General features: G+C 41.0%; 1 protein-coding gene across 2 annotated transcripts in view; it reads right to left on the reverse strand.

Moving 5' to 3' along the window:
• GNAI1 (G protein subunit alpha i1) overlaps positions 1 to 18,361 on the reverse strand; it is an 83,296-nt gene that overhangs the window by 24,050 nt on the left and 40,885 nt on the right. For both annotated transcript variants that reach the window (XM_084784508.1, XM_084784509.1), the window contains exons 2-3: positions 9,798 to 9,840; positions 9,568 to 9,709 (exon numbers count right to left, since the gene is read on the reverse strand). In XM_084784508.1, coding sequence (XP_084640634.1) covers positions 9,568 to 9,709; positions 9,798 to 9,840 — 185 coding nt within the window. The remainder of the gene's footprint in view (positions 1 to 9,567; positions 9,710 to 9,797; positions 9,841 to 18,361) is intronic.

An 18,361-nucleotide genomic window follows, 5' to 3' on the forward strand; every position in this document is an offset into this window, starting at 1 on the left:
CTAATGCCAAAACTAATACATTTGCATTTTTTGTTGGAATTGTGCTGATTAAGTTCACTGGAGCCCACTGTGGTCACTCAAACATGTAAGATGTGAGATGATGGAGGCGCTAACTTCATTACTGTCGTAAGGACACTGCTATCCTGCGGATCCCATAGAACATCAAGGTACAAACCTCAAAACTAAACAGAAAAATTAACTTTAAGAAAGAGTCTCTTCTTCACAAAATGGGAGTTAACAGGAATGAACTGAAAACCTGGCACAGTGTGACGGTACACAGCTATCATCCTGGTACGCGGGATGCTGACACAGGATGGACTCAAGTTCTAAGCCAGCCTGGGTTTCATCGTGAATGCAAAGTCAGTCTAAATTACAATAAAACCCTGTCACAGGAAAAACAAATGGGAACACTTACCTCCTGATTAGGGGCTGGACATTTAGCCAGTCGGTGAGCATTTATGTAATGTGTTTGAGCAGAAGGCACTGAAGAGATCTTTCTACCTAACCTTTTGTTTCGCACAACCCAAGGCAACTTGCCTCAAGTACCTCAGCCAGGCACCCAGGCACCATATAAACCAGTAAATCAACAACCAGCAAGTCCTTATTGTCTAAGACTTAGAACTGTAGGACAGAGACAGCTGGGAACAAGGACTTTGCAAAAAGTACATAAAACAAAATTCCTCAACAGCGTCTAGAGTCATTAGCAGGAACACATGCAGTAAAGCAGAAGGAACCATGCAACACAGGACTGGAGTGTGGCTAGTGAAGTGGTTAATAGGAGCCGCTCCATGGCGTTAGAAGCAAAGAAGGGCTGGGGGGCTTGGCTCCAAGTTAGACTGAGTTCAGTTTCAAGCCTCTCTACTACTTCCAAGACCTGACCACTTTCCACATACAAGACTGTAGTGTAAGCACTGTGTGGTGCACAGATCATTCATATGTGTGTGTGTGTGTGTGTGTGTGTGTGTGTGTGTGTGTGTCTGTTATGAAAGTGGCCACACACATAAAAATAAAAGCTAAAAAAATTGCAACTTTTCTTTCTTTTTTGTTTTGTTTTATTTTTCTTTACCCCCCCCCCCCCCATTCCTTGAGACAGGATTTCTCTTCTAGTCCTAGCTGTCCTGGATTTGTTTTGTGGACCAGGTTGCCCACAAACTCACAAAGATCCACACTCCTCTGCTTCCCGAGTGCTGGGATTAAAGGTGTGCACTGCCATGCCTAGCCACAACTTTTCTTTTTAAGCACAGAATGGCTACATGCCAGGAATTTAATTTTAGAGTTGCAAGGACATAAACATGGAGGTAGGCCAGTTAAAATGCAATCTGACAATGTAAATCCCTGCACCTAACTGTGAGCTTTGGAGCTCAGAAAGGAGCCATGTCAACACTGTATTAGAGACAGCACAGGCTCTCCCAGGGATAGCCTAGGTACTGGACAGTGATGTGCATTCTGTCTGAAACTGCCTCATACTTTATGGATTTAGAAGCCTCTATACAGGATGGAAAAGACTTTGAAAGACCAAGAGGTCTGACTTTTGACATATTAAGGATAGCAAAAGGCAAAAGCAGAAACTGTTGGGCACAGAGCAGAAACTGCAATTTCAGGGTCAAACACATCATGATTCAATTCAAAAGCACAAACACTTCTCAATAGTGAATGCAATCTAAAATATGAAAACCTCAGGGGAGGCTTTTAAAGCAATGGCCAGATGACTAATCAGGACAGAGAAGACAACGCTGCTAGAGGAATGTGGTCTTTGCATAGAGAACATTAAAGGCCCCTCTGAGATACAAGGTAAGCAATCTGATAGACTAGGTTACAAATAGTGAGAGCTCTGAACTCAGACTGTAAGGATAATTTCCCGCTACCAAGACTGAGAAATGAATGAATATCCTTTGCCCCATACTTGTATCATTTGTAATATTTGCAATGATACTGGAAATCATATATAATGATAGCTTCTCTTGTGTTAAGCCTATCACATTCCTATAGGTATGTTGATGTGCACACACACACACACACACACACACACACACACACGTGCACACACATCAACAAAGATCTCAAGAACTTTAATTGGAAGAAAAAGAACTTTAGGGGGTTTGTCACTCTGTGGCTCAGAGCCAACCATACATGATGAAGGGTTGCTGTAAGAAACAGGAAACTGCAACACATTTTCTCTACAATCAAAAGTAAAAATGATTTGAGGCAAGAAAATACTTATTTTTCTTTCCCTATATTATTTAAAATAGGTGGGTAAAGTCTAAAAATAAAAAGAAAATATTTTAAAAGGTCTAAGTTAATCTTAACCCCATTAGAAGCTGCGAAAACTTTTACTAAATTTCAGTGAATTTAGCAGGAATCATAAGCTTCAGAGTATTAAGAAAGGGATTACCAAAACTTAACCTTATGCATGTTTATGATGATAAACATATATTCAAGTTAATAGAATTAAAAATACTGACATTTATGTTTTTTATGTGGATAGTCAAAAGTCAACAGAGATACAGGGACACATGACAATTAAAAGTGAACTGAGGCAAGAAAATAGCCCACACTGGAAGTACACATTACACCTCAAACTGTAGTGATGTTTAGCTATTTGCATAGCTACTTCTCGGGACAGAGACAATGTAAAGCCATGGGCTATACAACCATGCGCTCCTCACCTCTCTCCCTTCTCAGGTAAAGTGGAATACTACTGCAAATGCTGCAGATGCTCATCCATCGGGCACAGCAAGTGAAAATGCCTGGGGACGTTTTTTAAAAAATGAGATTTGGAAAGAGCAGAAATTACCAGCTATTAAAAACCTACAATATGTAGAACAGCCTGGATTTAATACAAGCCAAGAAGATAAAAATACCAACATAAACTTATATGACCATGGAGGTAAGATAAATCAGTATGAGAAGATGTGGTTATTCCAAAAATACTGATGGATAAGAAGCTATAAAGAGGGAAGTACAAACACAGCTTATTAAGTTCATCCAGTAGAATATTTCAGAGGCACTCAAGAACAAACAGAGATTCAAGTACTGGAATTCACTGCCTTGCATAACTTTTAAAATCACATAAATATTTGGTAAATCTTTGGTTGACTGAATATGTTCTAAATTTAAACAGAATGAAAACAGTAACATAGGAAGTTTAATTATGAAAAATACCCAACAATAATATGAAGGACAATACACAAAACATAAGAGAAAATGCTATTGGGGGACAAAAGTCTGATGTATATGCGCTTACAAACCAGCAAACAGAAAACCAACAAAAAAAAAGACCCCAGTGGGTATGCAAACATAGGGCACAAGCCACATACAGAAAATAAAAACAAGTCAGCAAGAGTATGGGAAAACAGACCAGTGAAAGGATTCACACTACATCTAGCTAAGACTCTCTAATCACCAATCAGGAAATTGCCCTAACTCTGGCAGCCTAGAGGAAGAAGAAAATACATCTTCAGATGGCTGCCAAGGTGAAATGCTAAATATTCCACAGCAGCGATCTTGCAAATCAGGCAGACACACATAAACCAACCAAGAAGCTGATGAAAACACCCACACAGCATTCAAAGAGAAAAAAGACCATCTCCCAGGGGCACGGTGAAGACGTGAGGTTTTGGGGTTCTTTAGAGTATAAGGAAGGTATCTCAAGTGGCTTCCAAACAGTGAAAGGTCAGCCTTGAGTTTGGATTTGTTGCCAATTGATCTCAGAGTCAATGCTACTAGAAAAATAAAATTCAATGGCATATACATTATAACTTTATATTTTTCAAGCTATCTTAGTAAACATATTCTCCATCAATTGCTATAAACCCATAAAAGCACGCTTTCCAGCTGTCCTCATTCTGTACATGTTACTGTAAGCCAGTCGACTGTCCTAACTGACATCACCAGGGCCTATTGTGCTAACTGTCCTACATAATGCTTCCTACCACACAATAATCTACTTATCAATACTTTAGTATTCACAGATGAACCACCCTCACTCTGAGAAAGTTTTCTCAATTAGTATAGATAATGCAGGCTATGGCTGTACCATTCCCAAGATACCTGACCTTGCCTAAAATTACCAATGTACTTACTCCAGAAACTACCACACACTAAGTCACAGTTTCTGAGAATTCCCTTCCTTTTCCTTCACTTGTCAACAAGCAAGCTGTGTATTAAGATAGAATCCCAACATAGATGGAGGAACTCTCACCTGGCCCCAGCCCTAGATGAAGAACTACAAGCAATATACAGCTGCTGAGAGAGGAGCTATAATCTCCCAGAGGGATAGCCATCCCAGCCCCAATTATCTAATACCGAGTGGCCAGCTCCAGACCATACACATGCAAGCAACACTGAATGACTTCATAGGCTGCATTTATGTATTTATTCATTTAAGTGCAAATGTAACAACACTGGTTAAGAAAAAGGAGGTCTGTATTTGGGAGAGAGGGAAGGGAGTAGGGAAGTGGAAAATGATGCAATCATATTTTAATTACTTTTTAATTTGAAAAGATATAACCACACACACACAAAAACAAACAAACAAACAAAAAAACAAACAAGCTTTTAGTTAGAGAAAAATTAATTCTGAAGTCCATTTGGAATAGAATTACACATTGGTCTTGCATACTGGTTCTTTGGTAAAAGAACAAGACAGGGAGATCAAAACTTATTAGGTACCAATTCATATATGAAGCAACTAGCCTAACAGCCTATGATTGTACTGTCAACAATTACATGGCAATTATTGATAATAAAATCAACAGTTTATTGAGCATCTCTTATGATCAAGGCATCTGATAAACAATCAGTATTGATTTTATCTTTCTTAAAACCCTATGAGGTGAATGTTCTTTTTTTTTTTTTTTTTTCCTATTTCTTATAATTAACCATCATTAGAGACACCGAATCACATAACTGGTTACTGGCCTGGGAAGGAACCAAAAGTATATCAGTGGTGGAGTAAAAGTGTCTAAAACCATACCCAATTAAATGCTAAAAGTAGTATTTCACGTTATTGGGGAATGGACTGGTTACTTAATATGTGGTAATAAGATAAGAGACAAATTATATGATATATGTAGAGCCTACTTAATAGCAAAATCCACAAATAGGTGGATAGAAAGATATATTAGAGAAAAAAATGTAGTATTATAGAAAACAATAAAGTTAAAAATTATACTTTTCAGGTGGAGAAGATGGGACAGTCAGTAAGTGCCTGCACACAAGCATGAGGCTCTACTTCTGGCCCTATCACACATGTAAGCTTGAGGCTCTAGCTCAGGCCCCATCACCCATGTAAGCTTGAGGCTCTAGTTCAGGTCCCATCACCCATGTAAGCTTGAGGATCTAGTTCAGATCCCGTCACACATGGACAAAAACCAGGCATGACAATGTGCCTTTTTAACCCCAGTTCTTAGAAGACTGAGACAGGAGGATTCCTGGAATTTCCTGGCTAGCCATCCAGGCTGAATTACTGAGCCCCAGGTCCAGTGTTAAGTCCTTGTTCCAAAAAAACAAGGTGGAGAGCAACTGAAGAAGAAAAAAGAGGATGTTGACTTCTGCCTTCCAACCACACACACATGCATAGGACATATATACTCACACGCACAGATGCAGACATGCACAAACACCAAGTTCAAGGTCATCTTCGATATGGAATGAGTTTGATGCCATTCTGGGATACATGAGACCTTGGCTCAACAAGAACAATAGTAATTATGGTAATTGGGACTATTGTGTTTATATCAATACCAAGACAAAAACGTTAGAATTAGGCAGGCACAGTGGTGCATGCCTGATTACTCAGCACTCCAGGAGACAGAGAAATGCAGATCTCTATGAGTTAAAGGCCAGCCTAGTCTACAAAGGGAGCCCAGCACAGGCAAGGCTACACAGAGAAATCCTGTCTCAAAAGCCAAAAACAAACAAATAAACAAACAAACAAACAAAAAAACCAAAAAGAAGAAGAAGAAAAGCAAGCAAGCAAGCAAGAAAGAAAGAAAGAAAACAAAACCCAAAAATGTCAGAATTAATTGCAAAAAAAAGGGTTTGGTAAGAAAAAAAATATAACACACAAAGAGTGGGTATCTCTAATATTCAAAGAAAACCACTACAAAAACTATGTAACAAAAATGAGCACACGCAGAAGAATCGACAAAGGAACTAGAAACAAAATATTATATACCATTCTCATCTTCAATAAATGTCAGAGAAAAACTAAAAGATGAAACAGATAACCTTCCTCACTTATGAGATGTTCAAAATCAGAGCTCTAGTAATGTCTAAGTCAGTAAGTCAGTGTGACCCTCAGGGAAAAAATAGTGATGCAGAATATCCACTCTGCTTTCACTTCTACAGCAGATCTGTGGTCCTCTGCAGAATTAAACATCTACTCATCCTTCACCTTATATTACAGAGCTTGCTACTTGTGAAAAAGGAGTTTTCAAAGTGCCTTTGAATATGGTACTCCTTGGTTGTAGAGTGGCTTTTCATTTTTGTCTAGAAACCTCTTACTCAGGTTACAATGCTCAGCGTGAATGTGCCTTCCTCATGTGCAGGCTCTGGTTAATTCATCTTTATAACCCCAAGAGGAAAGGCCAGGGGCTTGTAGTGGCTTAAGTTGTATGTAGAAACAAGGTACCCTGAAATACAGGACAGACAGAATGGGAGCGGATTACGGGAGAATACCCCCTCCGTGTGAAGCAGTAACTGGGGAAGGTTGAGGTCATCAGAGATAACAACAGACTGAAAGCAGGAAGGGGCGGGTGCACAGGCTCATGCAGATTCCAGAGCCTCAGATGAGAGCATAAACATAAACTAGCACCCTTGTGGTCAGAGCATCTCCTAAGGCTAAGCAAAATCGTACAGAAAAGGTTTAAAAAGAAAGGCCTTTCCCGGGGACAGTGCTTAGAGGCACTCAGAATGGTCTAGAGTTTGACATACCATCCTAGGCTCTCTGATAATACAGCCTTTAACAAAACTAGGTTTTCTGAACCCCTGGCAACAGGATTGTTTCCCTGTGTACCAAGAAGGTTGGGAAAGCACCTAAATTCGCGTGCGGTGTGTGCCCAGGCAGACTGCGAGGGGTTCCTGCTGTGAGGCCTAAAGTCCTTGTGAGATTGTCTAAGATGGACAAGCATGTCAGCAGGGCCGACGGTGGCTCCGTGTGTGTCAAGAGTATCTATGACAGGATCAAGCGGGCTTTCCTTATTGAGGAGCAGAAAATCATCGTGAAAGTGTTGAAGGCATAAGTACCGTGTCAGAGAGCAAAATAAATATGCAGCCTTTTTTTTTTTTTTAAAGTAATAAAAGTCAAATAAAAGGCTTGGGGGAAAAAGAAAAGAAAGGAATGAAAACCAAATGGCTTCTCATTGAACTGCCTGCACTGAACACAAGCTCTAAAGTGTTTCATTTCGCAGCCAGTGTGGGATCTGATACCCAGAGCTGGGAATGTAGGCTGTTGTTTAGTTTGGTTGGGTTTTCTGAGAGGAGCTTTAATTTTATAATCCACACTGACCTGGGACTTACTACATAGCTTAGTGAGTTCTATGTGACAGTCCTCCTGCCTCAGTTCTCCCAAGAGCTGGAATTACAGGCATGAGCCACTACAACCATCTTACATAAAGGAATCTGCTAAGTTTTCAGTTGCTGGAATTAGAATTGGTATCGAGTCCCGTTTCTGTTTACTTCCTCTCCTGAATCTCAGTGTGCATGCCATCTGCGCCGTTCTTTTAAACAGAGATTTTTTTTTTAGGTCGGTGCCGCTGATATTTCCAAGAGCATTTCAAGATAATTTTTAATAATTCACAACATTCCTCTAACCTTTCTTTCTAAAGAAGGTTTGATTACATCTAGAGCATTTTGTATCATCTACTCTTTTCACACTGTAATTTAGGCGTTTATTATTTTCTTCATCTGACAAGTGCCCTGAAAGCGTTAAATGAATAAATGATAAGTACATTATTTTAATGATCTTGACACAATCCCCTAGCTGTACCTTTCACCTTTAGATTTCTTTATCTTACATGTATACTATTTTTTTACACTTCCAGCTACACACCTTTATCTCCCTTCACTTTACACTAAGGCCCTGCTCAAAATTGATTTATTTTCTCTTTGATACTTGACTTTCACATTCGCTTTTGATTTCACATATAAATAAAGCCAGACCATATTTTTTTCTTACTTCATAATATTGTTGAGGCTCATTCATGGTGCAAAATGGCAGGATTTCCTTTCAGTGACATATGAACAAGGTAACAAGTAAAAGCCTTTCAATAAACAGATTAAGCATCCAACTGAGAGAAAGGAGAAGCAAGCGCATTGTGGAAAGGACCAGGCAGGCTGCTTTCAACCAAACTCAAAGCAAACTGAGGGTCAAAGGAGGGAGCCCAGCACAGAGCCATGCTAGCACTAAGCCCACCACACTCCCAGCTGGCTGCAGTGCTATACAATACACGGTCCTGCCTTCCAGCTTCTTTACCAGGCACCGGCTTGTCTGCTGGGGTCCTATTTACCTCTGAAGCTCTGATTCATGTCTTTAAATAGCCGGTATTTTCCTGTCCCAAAGATAAGCAAACTCATACCGTTTTCCTTACTCAGGGTTCCGTTGTTGTTTCAGTCTGGGCCCAAGAACAAATAATTAGATCATGTCAGTGCTGAAATGTTTTTGCTTTGCTTTCTTGCTCTGTAGCCTTGTTGACTGATGTAGGACCCACTGCGTAGTTCAGGTTGGCCTCATTGTGGCAATCCTCCTACCTAAGCCAGGCAAGAGCTAAACTGAAAGAGCTGAACTTGTGAGTCAGAATGAACCTTTTGTCTTTTTAAGCTAATTATCTCTGGCATTTTGTTACGGTAACAACAAATGAGAACATGGGTACAGAGGTATCTATGAGTTATGGTTTGGGTATAAAATGGCTAAATGTTTGGTCCCTGATGGACTACTGAGATGACTGGATGCAGGGGAGAGGGGGAATATAACATCTTCAGTGAATTGAACTGCTGACAAATTTAAAGGTGAATACACTATTAGAACAGGGACCTGGCCTGGAGGGACTGGGTCATTGGGCGTTTGTCTTTGAAGAGAGTATCTTGTCCTAGAAGAGACCTTCCTGTCTCTCTCTATGTCCTGCCCATCATAAGGCGATCCACTGTTCCTTCCCACACTCCCCACCACGGTGTTTTAGCATCATGACCACAGCAATGGAGTCTGCCAAGCATGGACTTGAAACCTTTGATGCTGTGAGCCAAAAATCAAGTTGCCCCACTTTGGGTGGGTTTACCCAGGTGTTCTGTAGAGTTGACAAGAATTTCTCAGACTCTAATATCCATGTAACATAGTAAACACATGGTGATTTCTGAACAGTCTGGACAAGTTAGGGAAAGCTGCAGCAAGGCGGAGAGCACACTTCTGTGCATTTCTTATTTTGCTGATTTCTGCGGCTCAAGACTCATTTCTGCCCTTTGACTTCTTGTATAATGCACTCCTGACAGCCGTCTGGCCTCAGTGATACAGCTACAGCATTATTCCCCAGTGAGTCCTCCAACCCGCCACCAACAAGCTCAATGACTTACCGCTCGAGCGGAGTCTCCGAAGTCTATTTTCAACCTTCCCATGGCCCTAATGATGGCGATGATGGACTGGATGGTGTTACTGTAGACCACTGCCTTGTACTGTTTGCATTCTTCTTCTGAGTACCCAGCTTCGTGGATAATTCTAAGGAGATGAAAAGGAGATAAGAACGTGCTCCTACAGAAGCCAGCCAGAGCCACAGAAGTTTATTGAATGCCCACTGCCTACTCACTTCATCTGCTTCACGATTGTGCTTTTTCCAGATTCACCAGCACCTAGAAAATAAAATGAGGATTTTCTAATTCAGTGTCAACACGTACAAGAGAATCTTGTATTATATTCAAACAAGATACAAAGCAACAAGTATGCAGGATGAACAAATACAAAGACCCAAGGTACAACGTGCAAACCACAGGAAGTAGGAAGTGGTCTCAGAACCACCTCCTTCCCGCCTTCCCTACCTCCTCTTTCCCATTCCTTCTTGGGGTGTTGGGGATCAACTCTGGGCCTCACACAGTCGAGGCAAGCAAATGCCCTATCTCTGAGAAATACCCAGACCTCTATCAGGATTGTGCTAAGTGAGTAGATTATTTTTAGCCATTTTTACCCCAGGAGGGGAAATGCGTAATTACATGTAATGATCAATGTTAATTTTTACATGATAGCAACCATAGTAGCTTCAAGGTAGCTAATGAAACTCTGTCTCACAAAACAAAAAAACGTGGAAATAAAAATAGACCAACCTTGTACTGCAAATTGAAGTATCATAAACTCTTTCATTCCTGATTTTGTTCCATGTTAGTAGATATTTTAACTCTTGGGTAAATATCTAAACATTAACTTTTGGTTCCTCTGCAACAGAAGGACATTTGAGGGACTAGAGTGAAATGGTCCAGAGCACTTGCTGAACTTACAGAGGAGCCATGTTTTGTTCCCAGCACCCACACTGGAGAGCTTACAACAACCACCTGTATTTCCACTTCTGGGGGATTTGGTGCCCTCTTCTAACCTCTGCATTCACACATGATGCTTGCAGCCTTCCCTGTGTCTGACTCTATTGGATTTCTCAGCAGTTGTCCTCACATACTCTCAGCCAATCAGAAGGCAAAAAAGCACTATAGATGCTTCAGCAATGACTTTCTTTCCCTCCTGACAGACAGTCAGAGGACATAGAAATAGACTTCACACACACACACACACACAGAGAGAGAGAGAGAGACAGAGAGAGAGAGAGAGACAGAGAGAGAGAGACAGAGACAGAGAGAGACAGAGAGAGACAGAGGACAGAGACAGAGACAGAGACAGAGACAGAGACAGAGAGAGACTGCATCTGAAAACAAGTTGGTTAAATGGGCTATTTAAAACATCTCAGGAGAAAACTGTCTAAGGTTTACTAGCTGTTTGATATTCAAACAAGTTTCACAAGATACCCTCACATTAAATTGAAAATCAGGCACTGAACGAACAATTGGGGTATTCTTTCTTTCCTTGCTGACAGCCTTTGAATCTTTCATGGCATCTGCCCATAAAAAATAATTCCAAGATAAACAAGCCATCATTTATTATCCCCAACAGTGGCTTGGCTCTGGGAAAGGCACAATTGCAGGCATTATTGCCCACACAGTTCTCTAACGCAGGGGCAGGTCCCCCCTAAAAGCACAGGGTAGGCAGTCCCAGGGAGGGCGGTCTGCTAAAGGCCTCAGCATTTCTAGAATACCACAAGTACAGAGAGCAGTGGCCATGCTGTGGTGGAACATGAACAAGCCAGAGTCTAGGATCTGGACACAGAGAGCTCTGCTGAGTGGCTTCCCTGGTTGGTGCTGTTGGAGAGACAATTCAAAACTTCAAGCAATAGAAACCGGTGAGGGCTGAGATCCCGACAAAGAAAAAGTCAGGAGGACTAAAGGAGACTATTCTCAGTTGACTATGCATACATAGAAGAGCTCTCGAGCCTGAGTGGGGGAATGTGTTTAAAGTTATGATTATCCTTAAATTCGAATTCACGTTTTGATCTCTTAAAATAATGGTGACACGAGGTGGCTGGCTTATTTTGCAAGGAGCATTCAGCCCACAGCTCCTGTTTCCACAGAGGTCATGACATCTACCTAGGGTTGGACTTTAGAGGTGGCCACCTTACTAACTGGGATCTCCTTTTTCCACTAGTGATGATGTCTCTACACAACAGATATGGAGAGGCAGAAACCTTGAAAACAATATTTCCAAACCCAGCAATTTATGTAATTACATGGGTTTTTTTTCTTTTTTGTTTTTTTTTAAGAGGGGGAGACTTTGGTTTTGTTTTGTTTGTTTGTTTGTTTGTTTGTTTCTAGACAGGGTTCCTCCATGTAGCCTTGACTGTCCTGGAACTCACTCCATAGACTAGGATGACCTTGAACTCAGAGACCCATCTGCCTCCCGAGTGCTGGGATTAAAGGCAGTTCCACCACTGCCCGGATTTGTAGTTTTCAACTCTCAGTTCCACACAGAAAAGTCCTTGCGTGAAAATTATAGATCCCTCCTGTTGTTACTTTGAACATTGCAAATGCTGATACTCTGATTCTGTACAGCAAGAAGGAAATTGTCTCTGCAGATTTCAGTCAGAACAGTCAGGTTTGAGAGGCCATCAGGAAGCAACATTAAAAAAATCAAACAACAAAAACCTGCAAAGAGACAGGAGGAAAAGGCTACATTCACAGAAGTACTCCACCGGGTGGCTTGTATGTTTCACTTAAATCTAGAGTGAGATAAGAAAAAAAAAAAAAAACAATTGCCCAGACTCCCCCCAAACACAGCTTCAAGGAGAACATAAGATGTTCGCACAGAATGTAGCACTCAGAAGTTTCAAGTGTGGAAGCAATTTGATTATACGGCTCAGAAACTCAAGGTGACTCTGTGGTCACAGAGAAGTGAGGCTTGGAGGAAAGAGAGGAGGGGCCGCGGCTCCCAGAGGACCTAGGATATGGACAGACAGGCATGGGTCACAGTGGGTCTGTGAAGCTAAATATGGGTGCCACCATGAGGGAGCCCTCCTCCCTGGGGCCTCCTTTCAGGAGGAAAGGACTGGGAGAACGCTGCACTTCTGAGAGCCAATGCTGCGCCCAGCAGGTGTGTGAAGCGGAGCTTAGCAGGAATGATTGAAAGAACAGATGCTGAAAGAGCAACTGTGACAACAGAGGAGCCCTAGGACCCAGAGCGAAGGCCTTGTAGTACAGGTCTCACCACCATGGCAGCCCATCAGTAGGAGCCCGCCAAGTGCACCGAGGAAAGCTAGGGCGACGAAGGGACAGCGAATAAGAAAGCATAAAAATAGGAAGTCCCACGTCAAATAACTACTTGTTCCCAATTCCTTGAACGAAGTGATGGGCTTTATCACTAGAAAAAAAATGACTACTTCATACGTGTTTGCCCCTGACCTTCTTAAAGGGCAAAATGAGAACGTTAAAATTTTCATCCTGGCCAAATCTAAGATCAAAACAGAAAGCACTCCTGACTTCAGAAAACAAGTTGTTTTGTGGTGTTTGTAAACTAAACTTTAAGTTAAAATGGAACGAGACTCAACTAGACAGCCTTGTGGAAGATGTTTCAGCGAGCTGCGATGATGACGTGACGGAGATAAAGACCTTTTTTTTCTTTTAAGATAAAAGTAAACAAAGTGGGATGCAATGGAAGAGATAAAAGAAGCATCTTAAAAGCAAGGGGAAAAGATTCCCTCCTCCCTCTCCCAGAGAGAATTTATTTTAGAAAAACTATAATTAGAAGGACTTTTCTCTATGTGAAATATGTTTCCCTCTCTCCTCTCCCTCCTTCTCCCTCTCTCTCTCCCCTCTCTCTCTCTCTCTCTCTCTCTCTCTCTCTGGTACGAGATTCAAGTATCAGAAGAGAGAGTGTTCCCAATCTCACAGTTTCAATGGGAAAGCAGCTGCCTAGCTTCCTCCTGTCCTAAGGACAGACACCGTTTCCTCCTCCAGATACCAGCTTGTGAGCTAACACAGAGGGTCACTGCTATTCACAGTTGGGAGGAACTACATGTGAGCAGAGAGCTGTGTAGTCCTCCCTGAGGACTCAGGTTGTGCTCAATGCAAACATGCATCCTCCGCTAGGCTACGCAGGTGAGTACACTCTTTATCTTCACAGCCTCTCAGAAGCCTCTCCATAATTTGAATATCAACTTTTGCTATAATGGTTGTTCAACTATGAAAATGCTTTCTCTACTATGAAAAAAGGGTTTCTGGGATGGGTGGTTTTTATTATTAACCATAATTCCTCAAACAGTAACAATAATCTATAATCTTTTCTACTTTGCTTTAAGAGCTCCAGTATTTAATCAAATGTATTTAAATTATATTTACAATGCACCTGATAGTCTAGAATGAAAGAACAATTTGATAATGATCATAAACACAAAAACTTAAAACCTCAAAGGAATCCAGTTTCTTCATTAATATATAGTTACTCACCAAGGCATTCGTGTCTAAGAAAACTAGGACATTATCACAATCATGAAGAACGGCTATAAAGGAAGCAAAATCAACATGCCTAGGAGGTATGTACATGCTTGCTACAGTGTCAGTCACACTCAAGATATTCCATGAATCTCACTGTAGACAGGTAAGTGGATAAAGAAAACATGATGATGATGATGATGATGATGATGATGATGATGATGTGGGGTGTGTGTGTGTGTGTGTGTGTGTGTGTGTGTGTGTGTTGATATGCTTGTGTAAATGTTTAAAATCTGCTGGGAGCAGATCTTAAATATCCTCACTACAAGAAAAAAAATGGCAAGTAGACAATAATGCATATGACAATTAGATTATTTTAACACATATAGAGACAAATACACACTAAACATGGCATTAGACACTATAGGCATATATCTTCACATCTATCTAAAACATACATGTATTTTGTATGTAAAAAAGGAAGGAAAAAAAAAGACCCTAACTGACACATTCATCTTGGAGCTTCAGCCTCCATAAGTATAAGTAAATAGTCTGTGGTTCTAAAGCAGTTAATGTGTTTGCTAGGGAACCACAGAACGATGGGGTAAAATCAGGAAGAAGAGTGTGCAGCACTTGCTGCTCATTCCTGGAATCTCTGCAAACACACCACACAGTTCGGCAGCTGAACAGGCAGGTCAGATGACATCATGAGTCTCGTGACCCTCCGTGTGACGGTGAAGAAGAATGCAGGACTAGATGCCACAGGCATTTTCCTGTAAATGTCTACTGTGGTTTTTAATCCAGCGTTCCTTTTTCGTACAGCAATAAAAATAGCTTATTCTATTCCATTCTGAGTCACTCTCATAGCTGCACAAGAAGCAGACAATATCAAAGGACTCTATCTGAGTTTGTGTTATATTTTTTTAAGCAAGCGTCAAATACTGTGCAGTGTATTTCGTTCAGTGACCAATCACATAACCGCTGACCACCAAATATGGACTCATGTCTTCTGAGCTATACCACCAGTGCATATTACTAGAAGTGAAATTCCTTACGTCTGTAGGTCTTATACCAAACATCAGATAAACATAATGCATGCAGCTTAGACAAATAAATCTCTGAATACAGGACTAGCTCTCTCCCCAGGATAGGTGCAAATCAGGTTCCTCCCATTTTCTTGACCTTAAAGCTAGCTTGAAATATCAGGGTACTAAAGAATGACACAAAGTTTGATCCACTAAAACCGTTTTTGCATGATCAAATAATGGCAGGAACCAGAATAAAAGGAGGGAGCCAAAAGTAGTCCCAGGATATTGTGAGCATGACACAATTCACTTATCTGCACCACTTATGCTTTGGGGGTAGATGCTAAGACAGCTCACCGACAGCCCAGACTGGCCTCACACTTCCTATGTAGTCCAGCTAACCTTGAACTCCTGATCTTCCTGCCTTTGCTTTCCATAGACTAATAAAACAGTTGTGTGCCTCCACAACTGCTCAATATGTTCAGAGTTAATTCATCACCTAGCTTGAGGAACTACCAAGAGTTTAAATTGGTAGTGACCTCAGCAAAGAAGGAAACCTATCACTCTATTGTACCAGCAAGGATAAGTCTAACTTGGTATCTAAACCTGCTTTTAAAATCTGCTGATTCTATAAAGTGAGTAGACCCCCCATCATGAAATGAGATAGGTGCCATGGTTTTGCCCTTTGACAAATTGTTTAATTAAAGACATCTTGATTCTCATACTTACTTCTGCATTGAATATATTGCATTGGTTGAAGAGCAAAAAGAAAACTCATTTTCAAAAATCTGTGCAGCTAAAAACGGGGAGGATATTTTAACAGCATTTTCAAATGACTCAGTTGTCTTTGATTCTGTATCAAAATTTTATAATGGATAATTTCTCTTTTTATTTATCCATTGCTAGTTTCTGGCACAAATGCAACATAGTTAGATCGTATTTACCCTGACCACGTCTTAAAGTTTGTTAGAAAACAGAATCTGAAGCCATCTCTATGAGCCCCTAATATTTCCATACATTAAATTCCTTTGGTTTATTTTATAATCTTTGAGATGGATGTTTTTCTGCATGTCTGTTTTAGAAACTGGATGACTGATTTACACAGAATTAGATGCTAACGTGTTTCATTATTCTCTTTAATTATCAGAAACTGTGTTGTGAGAAGACCTCAGATTCCAGGGCCAGAGACAAGTATGTTTCTAACTTGAGTACTTGAGTGTTATTATGCAAGACCCTGATCCTTGTTTTCCCTGTAGTGAAAGGCGGTGTCAGTGCCCCAAATCAGACTACCTATTCTTTGTCACCCTTGCAAGTACAAATAGGTTCCAACAAATGCACGGTGAGTCCATTTAACAGCTCAATTGTACCTCCTCTGCTTTTCTCCAGAAAACCATCATGCCTGGGGACAAGGCAGAGACACTTCTGGTGTGCTTTTGAGTTACTTACATAGAGTATTAAGGAAGAGGACATGGCAACACACACTTGTAATTTCATCACACTAAGGGCAGAGGCAGGATGGTAATAAGTTCAAAGATAGCCTGGGCTACAAAACAAGATGCTGAACAAAACAATACCAAGCACCAATACTCGTCCCTCTACACAAAACTCAAGGCCAAGTGGATCAAAGACCTCAACAAAAATGCCAGATATAATAAGTCTATTAGAAGAGAAAGTGGGAAAAAGCCTTGAACTCATTAGAACAGGAAAACAACTTCCTGAACAGAACACCAAAAGCTAAGGCTCTCAGATCAACAAATAATAAATGGGACCTCATGAACCTGAAAAGCTTCTGTAAGGCAAAGGACACTGTCAATAGAACAAAACAACAGTTTAAAGATTGGGAAAAGATCTTTACCAACCCTACATCCAACAAAGGGCTAATATCCAAAATACACAAAGAACTCAAGAAGTTAAACACCACTGAACCAAATAGCCCAATTAAAAAATGGAGTACAGAACTAAACAGAGAATTCTCAACAAAGGAATACCGAATGGTTGAACAGCACTTAAAGAAATGCTCAACATCCTTAGCTATTAGGGAAATGCAAATCAAAAGGACTTTGAGAATCCAGTCTTACACCTACCAGAATGGCTAAGATAAAAAACTCAAGTGACACCACATGCTGGCAAAGATGTGGAGAAAGGGGAGCATCCTTCCATTGCTGATGGAAGTGAAAACTTGTACAACGACTCTGGAAATCAATCTGGCATTTTCTCAGAAAATCAGGCAAGTGCTACTTCAAGATCCAGCTATACCACTCATGGCCATATACCTAAAAGATGCTCCAGAATACAACCAGGACATTTTCTCAACTATGTTTATAGCAGCTTTATTCATAATAGCCAGAATCTGGAAACAACCGAAGAATGGATAAAGAAATTGTGGTACATTTACACAATGGAATACTACTCAGCTATTAAAAACAAGGAAAATATGAAAATTTCAGGCAAATGGATGGATCTAGAAAAGAATTATCCTGAGTGAGGTAACTCTGGCCCAGAAAGACACACATGGTATATACTCAGCTATAGGCAGATACCAGCTATATAATCAAGACAACCATACTACAATTCACAGACCTAAAGAAGCTAAGTAACAAGGAGGACATTAGGGAGGATGCCTATTTCTCATTCAGAAGGGCAAATAAAATAGACACTGGAAGCAGTTGATGAGAGGGAACAGGACAGAAGCCTACCATACACGTCCTCTTAAGGCTCCACCCAACAGGATTTTGAAGCAGATGCTAAGATTCAAGGCCAAACTTTGGGCAGATCACAGGGAGTCTTATGGAAGAGTTAGGGGATCTAAGAACCCAGAGGGGATAAGAGTTCCACAAAGAAACCAACAGAGCCAACAAATCTGGGTCCAGTGGGACCTGCAGAGACTGATGCACCAATTAAGCACCATGCATGGGTAGGACCCAGACCCGCTGCTCTGGTGTAGTCAATAGGTAGCTCAGTCTCCATGTGGGTCCCCTAATGCGGTGTATAGGTCCTGTTTCTGACACGCAGTCTGTTGCCTGCTCCTTGATCACTTCTCCCTGGCAGGGTGGCCTTGCCAGGCCAGAGAGGAAGAAGATGAGGATGCAGACAGTGCTGTTGAGACTTGGTAGGCTGAAGTCAGATGGTAGGGGAAGAAGGCTCTCCCTTTCTGAGGACTAGGGGAGAGGGGAGGGAGAAGAGGGAGAGAGGGTGGGACCCAGAGGAGATGAGGGGGGGGGGCTACAATTGTGATGGAAAGTGAATAAATTAAAAACAAATTAACAAAAAAGAAAAGGAAGAGACCTCACGCTTTTCACCACTATGCTGTCCCATTGCATACTGCTCTA

The sequence above is a fragment of the Acomys minous genome (genome assembly GCF_964271855.1).
Source record: "Acomys minous genome assembly, chromosome: 6".
Classification (NCBI taxonomy): Eukaryota; Metazoa; Chordata; class Mammalia; order Rodentia; family Muridae; genus Acomys; species Acomys minous.